Source organism: Protopterus annectens, chromosome 11.part0 (assembly GCF_019279795.1).
Source record: "Protopterus annectens isolate FY-2018-M chromosome 11.part0, PAN1.0, whole genome shotgun sequence".
In the NCBI taxonomy this organism is placed as follows: Eukaryota; Metazoa; Chordata; order Ceratodontiformes; family Protopteridae; genus Protopterus; species Protopterus annectens.
In genome coordinates this window covers 255621112-255634378 of record NC_056745.1, presented here as the reverse complement: position 1 = coordinate 255634378, position 13267 = coordinate 255621112, and the positions used below count along the sequence as shown (strand labels likewise).

General features: G+C 43.4%; 1 protein-coding gene across 1 annotated transcript in view; it reads left to right on the top strand.

Moving 5' to 3' along the window:
- LOC122815308 (ethanolamine kinase 1-like) overlaps nt 1-13267 on the top strand; it is a 389068-nt gene that overhangs the window by 320970 nt on the left and 54831 nt on the right. The window contains exon 5 of the mRNA XM_044087691.1: nt 2515-2588. Coding sequence (XP_043943626.1) covers nt 2515-2588 — 74 coding nt within the window. The remainder of the gene's footprint in view (nt 1-2514; nt 2589-13267) is intronic.

Here is a 13267-nt window from a genome sequence, read left to right as displayed (position 1 = left end):
CCCCTTATGCATTCAACAATCCTTGGAGCTCCCTGTGTTTTTTCCCAAATTCTCCAATAGCGCAGAATATATATTCCACCAGTTGGATGTTCACAGACAGCTGCACTTTTATTTAAGTAGGACCAATCAGACACGAAAGTCAGATCAGCTGTTTGTGTCCTTTGCGGAAAATAGGTTGGGTCAACCGGTGGCTAAAACCACCATAGCCAAATGGATTAAAGATTGCATCTCCTTCATTTATTCACGTTCGGGCAAAAAGCTACCTTTCCCAGTCAGGGCTCATTCTACCAGGGCAATGGCTACTTCTGTAGCATTCAACTCCAAATTATCGATAGATGATATCTGTGCGGCCGCTACCTGGACTTCTCCACACACCTTCATTTCTCATTACAGGATAGATGTGGCTTCTCGAGGTAGAGCTTCCTTTGGTTCCACAGTTCTCAGGAGTGTTTTCCAATGAGCCACCCGGGATTTAGGTGCTAGGGACGCTGTCCCATCAGTTATGAATGTAGGCGAGATAGGATCCCATTACATCTTTTAGTTATGTACTTACCATAACTTCGGATGTATGGGATCCATCTCGCCTACATTCATACGTACCCGCCCTCCTTCCCCCTTCCCATTGGATAGAGGGAATGCTGCTACTTACCGAGTTTTTCTCTTGAAGGACTTTAGTTTGTTACAGTTGCTGGTATGCCTCTGTGTCTGGATGTAGGTATGAAAGCGAACAAACAAGATCTGGGGAAGCAGGCGTGGTGCATTTTGGGATAAGGGGTAGCCCAGCCAAATAGAGACTTCGTTCTACTATATAGTGGCCGAGTCGGAGCCGATGGATCGGCTCTGAACCCATCAGTTATGAATGTAGGCGAGATGGATCCCATACATCCGAAGTTATGGTAAGTACATAACTAAAAGTTCTCAGAAGATGGGTATGGAAGGGAGGAGAATGATGATAGAGAAGAGGGTAAATTTAAATTGGTATTGAGTTACAGTAGTAATGTTGACACAGTCTGCAATGTAGTCAAGAAGAATTGAGCCATTTTGCAAGCAGATAAGTGCAGTTGTGAGAAACACCAAGCTTTAGTTTTAAGAATAACTTATCTTTAAAAAGGCAACTATGTTATAAAAACATGAGGGAAGGCTATAAACCACCATCACAACGGCAGGGGACATTCCATTCCCCTGTAGGCATTGCAAGGCCTATAAGTTTGTTCATAGTGGAGGTTTATTCATGAATCCTTTAAAAGGTTTCCAGATAGAGACATCTTTATAATGCCGACTGCAACAAAACACTTGGTTTATTTTACATACTGTGTGAAATGTTTTAATTATTATGTAGGGAAGACCAGTAGGACACTGAGAGAAATGGTATTGGAACAAAAAGAATGAAAAGTACATTAGCAGTACACATTAATGACCTTGGAGCTGGTCATGATTTTAAGCTTTTTGTGTTAGAGTGTAATAAGGGGGTGGGGTGATTTTAAAAATTTCACTGAACAGAGGGAACAAGAGTGGATAGTGCGTCTGAATGCAGATAAGCCCCCTGGCTTAAATGAGCGTGTTACTCTAAAACCTTTGTTTAGGACACATCCGCTTTTACACTAATCATTGTGTTTCTTTATAAGCAGTACTTTAGATAGATGTTTGGCTATAACTTTAAGGGAAGGACAAGTTTTTACCATGTAATTGATTAATTGATGTTAGGTGTGTATGTAATTAATTCAGATACAATGTGCTAGTAGGTCTGAAGAAGCAACCAGTAGACTGCGAAAGCACCCACCTTCTTGTTTTTTATCTTTGTAAATAAAGTTTTGCATGTCCTCAGCAGTGGAGTTCACTCTGGATTTTTTACGTGTTATAGTACAGATAGTGTCTGTTTAATGATACTGTCACTAATGTTAAAGCATGTTGTGCTGTAAGTGTTAGTTATCTGTCTGTCTACGTTACTAAGGTGCTGCAGCTATTAATGTTTTTTTCCTCATAGCATTTGGTTCCGTGGTTTGCTTCTTGGATGAAATGCCTTCAAGGAGAAGTGTATATCTTGCCATAAATTTTGTCTGGCGCTCTGATTTTCTGTCATATTCCAGACAATTGGTGGCTGATGGATTGCAGTAATAAACTGTCTGCGTTTTGTGTTTTTTTTTTTATGTGTGTGCCTTGCATGGACTGGCTTCCCATCTGAGGCTGGTTCCTACTTTGCCCCTAGTGTTTGCTTTGATCCCTTGTGACTGTGAATTGGGTAAAGCAGGTAAAGAAAATTGATGGCTGTCCATATCAAACATAGACAGGACATTATCTTTTGGGTAAAATGTGCACATTACTAGAATTTATAAACTTTCATTCATTTGTATTTCTGTATAAAAAAATAGAGCCTTAAGTTTGAGGGGGGGGGGTTGTGCCTTAAGTAATTTAACTAGCATCAAGTAATGAAAGTCTTTATTCAACTTATTTTTTGACATACACATTTACTAGTATAAAACGTTATACCTCACCAGAACATTTTTGTTTTCTTAGGCTTCTCATTTCTTTTGGGGATTGTGGGCCTTGATCCAAGCTAAATATTCAACTATTGACTTTGATTTCTTGGGGTAAGTATGTTTATGAACTAGATTTTATAATGAGCTATATTAGCTCTGCTGCATGTTAAATAACAGTGTAGGAAACTTGCATTGCTTATTGCACATTTTAAGTTGTGTTTCCAGGTTAAACCTGTCTTGGTTATGTCTGTTAAGTCCCCATCCCTCCTGTTTCAACATGCTTACATTTAACAGTAGTGCTAACAAAGCTGCTGAATTTGTGTTGAGGAATCATTTACGTCCAGAAGTCTCATATTTAACTGTTAACAGCATGGAATGTGCATGATTGGTGGTATTGAAGACTGAGTTGTTGACAACCTTTTTTTTTCTCAGGGACACTTTTTCCATCTTTCAGGGGAAAAAAACAGTAAATGTTTTTCATGTTGATCACTGCTACAGTAGCCTAAGCTATATGGGTTATAGGTTGCACAGCATTTAACAGCTGACCAGCTTCCAGTGCTTTCAGGCACCCTACATCACACCCAAACTGTTAGCATGATCTGAGCTAAAGACAGGTTTGGGTGCCAAGCCCTTCAGAGCTTTCCTGTAGCCTAAAAGAGTGCTCCTGTTCAGGCTTTTGAGGATTGATGATCCGCTTGTGCTGTTCTCCTTCTAGGCAGATAAGTTCCGTTTGAGGAAACACCTTCCACATGTTATTATTTTTTTTTTTATTTTTAACTTACTTTCCTGTGTGGGAAATTACATTTTAAGCTAGGAATGTGCTTTTATTGACTATCATAGGTAGGTACTAGACTATCGGCCCAAGGGCCTAAGTAAGCTTAGCCAACAAGGTTCCCTGGCTTACACCACCCAAGAAAGTTAATTTCCTGTGCCTCTGTCGAGCAGAGCCACATAAGGGATCCCCTGGGTGTATTTCCTGTTTCCCATCCAACCATCAACATTTTTCTTGAAGTGTGCTAATGAGGAACTTTGCTTGACATAGATGGGTAGCTTGTTCCAGAGTATAGGAAGTATCTGGGACAGGAATCTATCCCTCCAGCATGCCCTGTTTATTGTGGTGACAAGGTTTAGGTCCCTAGAGCGTATAGCTCGGAGGAATTGGGATTTCTTTAGGTGTAGCATGTCCAACAGCTTTGGGTTTAACATAGCTTTATATGTAGAGATCTCCTTGGAGTAGGTGGTATGCTACAGAGTAAAGTTGGAGTTTTTTGAGACGGTCAGTGTAATCCTCTTTGTCAGGTACTTCTGTGGTCTTTCCAGCTGCTGCAGATGTCCTGTGAGGTACATTCCAAAAGGGGCGTTGTACTCTGTAATGGGTCTAATGGGTGCTGAGTAGAGGGGAACAATGACCTCTTTTTTTCCTGGATGAGAACCCTTTTGTGATGAGGTGTGCCACATAGAAGGATTTCCTGACTACTGTGGCAATGTTATTATCAAGGAGAGACTACTGTCCACCTGGGTCCCAAGGTCTCTTATCACACATTCGGTGTTAAGTAGACTGCCGTTTATGTGGTAGTTCATGGGTACAGAGTTTTTACCAAAGGGGATGACAATGCACTTTTTGGCATTGAGCTTGAGGCCATGCCTCTGACACGAGACGTCTGTCTCAGTGAGGCCCTTCTTTAGGATGTCCACATCATTTGGGGACTCTACTATGGCTCCTAGTTTGCAGTCATCTGCGACCTTCATTAGCCAGAGGCCTTCTGTATTAGCCTGTACTTCAGAGAAGTAGATACCAAACAGGAGAGGTCCCAGGACTAAACCCTGTGGTACTCCACTTGTCACTGGTTTGAAGTCAGATTTGGAGTCTGCAACTTTTACAGTGTGGGTTCTGTCAGTGAGCCAGTTGGCAACCCATCTTGTGACATAGGGATTTATACCTAGTTTAGTGAGTTTAGCTATAATTCCAGAGTGGCGGATGATGTCACTTGACGTTTACTGTACTTTTAAAGAGGAACACACTTTTCATTCTGACAGTTTAAAAGTTAATTTAAGCATTCTAAAACTGATTATTTTTAATGGAGAAACTGTGTTTAAGTGACCTTTTTTGGACTGGTAAAGTGTATTACAGTGCTTTTTACTGTGTGTTTTTTTTTTCCTGGAAAAGGGTAGTTTTAAAAATTTACTGCTTTTGCTGCTTAGCTTCTCCAGGAAACTACTGATCTCACTGTTGGTCCTTCTTTCAGCCACAAAAACAAAACATTAACTAAATAGCCTTTGCCATCACAACGGGTTAGCAGTTTGCCTCAGACAAAGGTGGGTGACTTTGCTGTGTACATAGTTGGCTCCTAAGACCACTTGTCTTGTTCCCCCAGGTCCCCCTGATGTTGTCCATTCAGTCATACAATCATTATAGATGGGGGTTTAGCCATGTTCTCTGCAGCTGTTGGGTCAGTTCAGTGGGCAAGGGATAGGCACTCTTTTCAGACTTGGGAGAAGGGGCAAGTGCCCCTGCTTAGCCAGAATGTTGTGCCCACCCTTGGGAAAGTTGCTTCTGCCATTTATAAATCCATTTGCGTCATCTTTCCTGTCAAAAAGAGATAGACAACCAAACATTTACCGTCTCCTGCACCAGTTCTGCTGGGCGGGAGTAGTTTATTAGGACTGGCTCTGGGTCTTGTACAGGATATTGTCACATCTTACATGGTGATTTCTGGTAAAAGAAAAAGAACTTCCTCTTTTCCCAAAACATTCAAGAAATTAAATCTTTTGAGGAGTATGATGGGGCAGAGGCAGGTTTTTCTCCTCAGATTTCTGAGTCAGACTCAAAGGAGAGCATGGTATCTGAATCTTCTTGTGAGGAACTTTCTTTATTTGAGACTGTTTGCAGAATGTGCAAGTTTGTACAGTGGGAGTACGCTGAGGTTTCTTAGTCCCTCTGAAAATACTATGAACTGGCACAAATAGAATTTCCAAAACTTCTTCCCATTTCCTAGTGCTGACAGCATTGGCGGACGTGTTTGTCTCAGCCTCTGGTTTTCCTGATAGTCAGCCTTTTGCTGCTAAGAAACCAGAGAGAATGTACATTTCCCAGTCTTTCACATTTTTCTACATACATCCAAGGCATGACCCAGCAGCTGTAGCGTTAGTTATTCTAGCTGCTGCCAAGCATTTTTTTATTTTAATCCTTCTCATTATGACAAGGATGGCAAAACAATTGATAAGTCTGGGAAAAGGTATATGATGTTATGTTATCCTATCTCACTGTAATTCTTGCTGGATGCGTTCGGAGCTGATATTTGGCTCCGACTCAGCCGATACTAAAGCTCGAGAGCTTTTACTGGCTCAAGGCTAACCCCTATCCCTTGGTGCCTCACGGTAATTCCCCAGATGTTTGCCGCAAAAGCTTTGAGTTTGTCTCCTTACTGGCTCATTGGCTAAGTAGAAGATTTTTTGCAAAATCTTGTTTTTTCACCACTTTTTTCTTCATCTTTTACTCCTTACAGTTAGTACCTTTTCTTGTGTGATTGTATTGAGTGTTTAACCCCTATTTCCCCCCATAGGATTGTACAGTCTGTTTCAGTTAGAGGGCCGTAGTTGCCCATTTAAGGGCCTTTCCTCCCTGAGAGTTTCTTCTTAAAAGAAAAAAAAGAAAAGAAAAAAGAATCGTTTCCAATTTTCTATCTTTACTGTTTGTTGGTATTGTTATTTCAGTAGTATAGTATTGTTAGTATAGTTAGAGTTGTTTTTTTTCCTGGTAGCTTTAGCTTGTTCTTTTTAGCATGTCTAAGGAAAAAGAACACAAGGACCATCGCCCTTCAGTGTTCAAAAAATGTGATAAATGCTCACAGAAGATGTCATTGACAGACCGTCACACTAGCTGTGTGTACTGCTTAGGCGAAGCCCACTTACAAAGAACCCTGTACCTTTTGCCATGCCTTCAGTACTAGGGTTCTTAATGAGAGGAAACGCAAATTAATAGATAGGGGGCTTATGACTAGTTCCTTCCAGGAACAGCTTGAACTTGGTCAGACAGCTGCCAAGACTACTAAAAAAAATCTTTGGCTCCAGCTTCGGAACAGTCGAAAAAGTCCAAAGCGACTGAGCCGAGGAGTTCTGGCTTCAATTCTACTTCTTCTGTCTCTGTGCTGTTGGTCTCTTCGGTACCGAAGCAACCTTCGGCACCGAGACAGTTACCTGATATCGACCCTGTTTCACCTACTTTGAGACCTCCTATTTTAGAGAGGAAGAGATGTCCTTCTGTTTCCACCCGATCCTCCAGGACTCTTTCAGATGAGGACATCGAGCATGTGGTGAAAAGGTTGCTCTCTGACCCAGCTCTGGCAAGAAAATTGGCCCCTCCAGACCCAAAGGCTTCGGAGCCGACCCTTTTGCAATCCACTGCTATCGGAGCCAATCACTTCAGGTTCCTCAATGTTGGATCCTTCAGTTCCTAGAATTTTTCCTGCTTCCTCAGAACCGATAACTCTGTCTTCTGCGGCTCAGTCTGGAGCCAAGGGATCTGGGAGCTGACGCTCTCGAGCAGATTCCGAGGGGGATAGTTACCCTGGGTTTTCTTCGGAACCGACCCTCCCTCCCGGTGCTTTGGCTCGACTTAGCTCGGTTCCCACTTCTGCTTCATAGCCATTCCCCCTTGCTCGGAGCTGACCATCCGTCTCCTCGGAGCGAAGGTCATCTTCGGAGTGGGGAGGAAAGGCCTTCAAAGCAATAGAGAAGGCTTTGTCTTCTGCAAAAGCCATACAGAGACTCAAGCATCCCCCATTGGAGGTGCCCCCTCTTCCGAGACCTCCCTAGATTATCCCACTGGAGAGCTCCCTCTGAAGAGACTTTGTAAGAGGAAGCATGCCTGGCACTGATTTGGAGTAGTCCGAAGGGTCCCCTAGATCCCCCTCTGAGGATGTCTCCTTTCTGACATCCTGGAAATCCTTAAACAGAGGAGTGATTGGAAGACCTCTAACCCTACTGAGGACGAATCAGTGTATCTTGAGGCCTTTGGTTCCTGACCTTCCTTCTCCTGGGTGGCACTGCCTTATGACCAGCCGTTAGGGGTTATATTGCGGAAAGCCTGGACCTCCCCAGACACAGCAGAGCCTGTCCCGAGGAGGCCAAACAAATTTATGACTGCACCAGAAGATAAGTCTTTTCTTTCTAAAGGGGTTCCCGTTGATGCTATGGTGGTAGGAGCGGCCACCAAAAAGGAATTGTCCAAGACAGCTTCCAATAGCCATCCTCCTAACAAGGAGTCCAGGACGATGGATAGGTATGGAAAGCATACCCTCTCTTCAGCGGCATTTACCTTAAGATCGCTGAATTACCTTTCCCATTTTACTCCACTTCAGAGGGATCTCCTGAAGGAGTTGGGCGATACCCTTCAGGGTTCAGTAGCTTTGGAATCCAGGGATAAGGTTTCTGCACAGCTCTCCACCCTTACATCGATAGCTAACTCCTCCATGAGGCTGATTTCCTATGCAGTGGATGGAGTGAGCAGGGCAGCCGCAGCAGGAATCTCTCTTAGGAGACATTCTTGAATTCGTCTCTGTAACTTCACGGAATGCTTTGTCTTCCTTCACCAACGTCCCCTTTGATGGTTCAACTCTTTTTGGGCCTCAAGTGAAAGAGACCTTGACCAGGTGCGAGCAGGAAGGGAAAACCTTATCTTCTGTTGGAGTCCGTTTCTCCCTTCCTTCTAGACCCTATCCCAAGGGTTGAACAGGAGGGAAAATGTGGTTCCGTAAATCCCAAAAAGGTTTCCCTCAGGCACAAGGTCAACCCTCCCTTAGGGGCAGAGGGGGAGGATATAACTGAAGACGCCATCCTCGCGGCAGAGGTGGTCTGCAACACCAGGGAGATAGAGAAACTTTCTCTGATCGTCCCTTCCATTGCCCCTAAGGGGTTGCCCGACTGTCTGTCTCTGGAGACAGTGGGGGTTGTCTATCGCTGTACCCAAGCGCCTGGCTAAACATTTCATAAGATCGTTGGGTACAAACCATAATATCCAGAGGTTACCTGATTCCCTTTGTTTCTGATCCCCTGGTAATCTGGTCTCTACCAGACTTGCCACCCATCCAACTAGAATCTCGTTGCTGGGAAAAAGAGTAATCCAAGAAGTCCCCACAGAGCAAATAGGCTCTGGAACTTACGATTTTTTTTATTTCCAAAAAAGACGGGACTGGAGATCAATCCTAGATCTCAGCAAACTCAACAAGTCCGTAAAGAAATCGAAGTTCCGAATGATCACGCTGCAGTCGATATTTCCCTTTATCGGGAAAGACAATTGGATGTGCTCAATAGATCTTCAGGATACGTACTACCACATCAAAATGGACAGGCGCTCCATAACACACTTATGCTTTTGGCTGGGAGCCAGTCATTTTCAGTTTCGAACATTGCTCTTTGGCCTCACTACAGCCCCCAGAGTGTTCACCAAATGAATGGCAGTAGTAACGGCTCACCGGAGATGTCAAGGATTCCAGGTGTTTCTGTACCTAGATGACTGGCTCCTCACTGCTACCACCAAGCATCAATTGATCAGGACCAGGGACGAGAGACTGTCCTTGTGCGCCAGATTAGGCATCACAGTAAACCTAAAAAAATCAGCCTTATCTCCATTGCAGCACATTCTTAGGCTCAGAAATGGACTCAACCACCATGACAGCAAGACTAACACCAGAAACAGTAGAATCATTGCGTAACCAAGTTAGATCCTTGCTAAACAGTCAAAAAGTTCAGGCCCGGGTAGTAGTCCTTCAAGTCCTAGGGACTATGGCTTCCTCCATTCTCTTAGTTCCCCTAGCCTGTCTGCACATGAGAGTATTTCAATGGCTGCTATTTGCCCAATGGTCAATGCAGGGTCTTCCCCTGTCGCATCAGATTCTCATCACAAACACCTGCAAGAAGGATCTGACATGGTGGTTGCATACGGAACAACTTCTTTTAGGTCATCCACGTATTCCTCCCCAAGAAAATGCAGTTTTGACCATGGACACCTCCCAGATTTGGGGGGGGGGGCATTATCTGGGAATGACGGTCCAAGGCACTTGGCAGAACCACTTGCACATCAATGTTCTGGAGATGAGAGCGGTACTATATGCGTTGCAAGCACTTCACAGTTCTCTTCCCACCGGGACAATTGCAATTTAGTCAGACAACATGTCTGTCATGTGGTACATAAACAGGCAAGGGGGAAACAAATCTTAACTGCTTTGTCGAGAGGCCTTAAGAGTTTGGAAATGGGCGATGGACACTCGACGCTTTCTAGTAGCAATGCACATCTCGGGGAAGTCCAGTGTGATAGCAGACAAACTCAAGTCAAGCAATTCTCATGCCTCACGAGTGGTCCCTGGATTGGAAGTTGCGAAAGAGATCTTTCACAGATGGGATCAGCCTTGCTGCGACCTATTCGCCACGCACCTGAACACCAAATGCAGCAGCTACTTTGCCCTAATTCCCCATCCGGGGATGTCACCTAGGGATGTTCTAGTCCACGATTGGCCTCCAGAACTCCTTTATACCTTCCCACCTTTTCCTCTCATTCCAAAAGTGATACAGAAAGCAAAACAGTTGGAGTACCCTGATCCTCATTGCTCCTTACTGGCCATAGTCAAGTCTGCTTTCCCTTCCTGTGGGCTTTACCTCTTGGAGTAACCATGGATTCTGGAACCATCTCCAGACCTCCTGATTCATCAATCGGGGCAGTTCCATCCTACCATCCAGACCCTGAAATTGACAGCATGGCTGCTCCAGTTCCACGAATAGTCAGGTGTATTTCCCTCTCACCTTCAGTCAAACACATTCTGATTTCTTCCCACAAGCCTTCCACTAGGAAACTACATTCCAACAAATGGAAAAGGTTCTCTATTTGGGCTGGAAACCAAGGCTTAGATCCCTATACAGCTCCTATAGAATCCATTTTGTCCTTCCTTGCCTCCATTTTTCATGAAGGAGCTGCTGCTGCTATGGTTCAGTTAGCTGCCATCTCTAATTACCATTTTGGCTACATGGGAAATCCCATCATGTCCCACTCTTTGTGCAAAACCTTTTTGAAGACAGATCATCTACTCAGGCCTCCAATCAAACAGCCACCAGAACCCTGGGACCTAAATTTCGTTCTCACATCCTTAATTTCTTCCCCCTTTGAACCCTCCTCTTCGTCGGATCTGAAGTTATTATCTTGGAAAACACTATTTTTAGTAGCTATAACTTCTGCTAGGAGAGTGTCGGAATTGCAGGCTCTTACTATTCAACCTCCTTACATTGTTTTCCACAAGGATAGAGTCTCACTTAGAACTAACCCTTCCTTTCTTCCCAAGGTATGTTCAGAATGTAATCTTAACACTACTATTGAGCTGCCAGTGTTTTTTCCAAATCATTCTAATAAATCTGAATACAGGCTACACCAGTTAGACGTCCACAGAATTCTCAGGTTTTACCTACACATGACTAAAGTATTTAGAAAATCAGATCAATTATTTGTCTCCTTTTCAGACAAAAATAAAGGCTTGCCTGTTTCTAAGGTTACCCTCTCAAATGGCTTTCAGATTGCATTTCCTTTGCTTACTGGCAAACAGTTACCCAACAAAGTAAAAGGCCACTCTACAGTGGCAGTATCAACTTCGTGTGCCTTTAGATCTAGGCTCCCAATTGATAGCATTTGTGCAGCAACTACTTGGGCAAGACTGCATACCTTTGTCACTCATTAAAAAATTGGATTTGGCCTCCCGGGACAGGTCATCCTTTGGGTCCACTGTGCTGGAGTGTCTTCTCTTGAGCCACCCGGGATAAAGGTGCTAGGGACGCTGTCCCATCCAGCAACAATTAGTGAGATAGGATAACATAACATAAAGAAGTTATGTACTTATCATAACGTTCCATGTTTGTAGTCCATCTCGCCTACTTTCTTGTGTCCCTCCCTCCTGCCCCCTTCCTGTTCCTGGAGGATCTGGTGGACTATACTTATGCTGTCTGACCTGTTTGTAGTAGTTGTCCACCTGGCATGGATAACGTTAAGTAATGTTCTGTCTGTATGTACACAGTTATTGATAGTTTCATAACTATTAGGTACTTATTGATTTCTTGCAAACAAGATCTGGGGGATTGCCATGACGCACCATGGGATAGGGGTTAGCCTCGAGCCAGTAAAAGCTCTCGAGCTTTAGTATTGGCCGAGTCGGAGCCGAATATCTGCTCCGAACCCATCTAGCAAGAATGTAGGCGAGATGGACTACAAACATGGAACGTTATGGTAAGTACATAACTTCTTTTTTCTGCAACTCAAATGTTTGAATTTTGCATTGATAGGCTCATATGTTAAAGTTTCTTGTGATTTGATTGTGAAAGTATGAGGAATGTTTTATAAAATGTTTTTGTGTGGTTTGATTTTTTTCATTTCTCAGGTCGCTAATTGTTTAAAGCCTGCTTATAAATCTATAGATGCTATAACCTGGGCTGTTGCCACTAGTACTGTATTAAGGAGGTTTTTTTCTGTCTGTGTTCTCTGAACCAAACAGAATATGTAAAAAAAATGAAATGTTAAATTCCCCTTTGGTTATAGAACCTCAGTGGCAGAGATTATCAGAAAATGTGATGAGAGGGTGAGCTGATTCAGGGAATTTCTCAAATATTTCAGCACTCCTTCAAATTTTCAAAGGGATTTTCTGCTCCCTTGTCCAGTTTTGGGAATAAACAAAATGATCAGTTTCATCAGAATGGAAGTAAACAGATATTTAAAAACAATGACAATGATGTTTTAAAAAGAAACCAGGATTCCCCCAAAGTAAAGGACAACGAGATAAGCCAGAATGACTATGTAAGGGACCTTCCCCCCAGTCCCTTATCCCTTCCAGAAAGTCTGAATCTCCATTTTGCTTGTTGGCAACAGATCCTTTCCTAAAGGGTTTTGAGACTGATTCATCAGGGTTACATATAGGATCATAGGAGTTTTCTAGGCTAATGGCTGTGGGATCCTTATAAGCCTAGCCAAGAGTTTATCCCCCAAAAAACAAACCTCAGTCAGCACCTGTTGCCCCTGTCAATGAGGAACACAGGTGGAACCCCTGAGACAAATTTGTGGTTTTCCATCCACTCATTAAGGTTGCACTTGGAGGGTCAGCAACCTACTTTGTTCGACATGCATGGGGAGTTTATTCCATAGATGGGGCAGCCTCCAGGAGACAAATATGTTGCTCCAGCAGGTTTTGTTAATGTCACATATTAGATTTAGGCCTTTTGATTGGATAATGTGCGAGGAGTTAGATTTAATGATATGGAGCATCTCTAGTAGGGCAGGGTCCGAGATTGTCTTGTAGGTGAGACACAGATGCCTCTGAGCAATCTGTACAGTAACGAGTATTTTATTTATTTATTTATTTATTTATCATTTGTTGACCGGGAAAGTCCGACTAGGTTCCACAGAGCCTGTTTTCAGCGGAGGCCCGGGGAGAAATGCTCCAGATGTAGAGTAGAGTTTGTGATTTGAGCCTGTCCACATAGGACAGGTGTTGGAGGCCATGGATTCTCTTTGTGAGGTATTTCTGTGGCCTTTCCAGTTGGTGCAGGTGTTTAGAGAGGTACATACCAAACAGGACGTTGTACTCAATTATTGGGCTAATGAGGGACGAGTACAGAGTGGCAATAACCGTTGTATGCTTAGAGGGTTGCCGTTGATGTGGTAATCATTAGGGGCTGGGTTTTTGCTGAATGGTATGACAATACATTTTTTTGCATTTAACTTAAGGCCTTGACTTTGGCACCAGTCATTTGTGGCTGTGAGA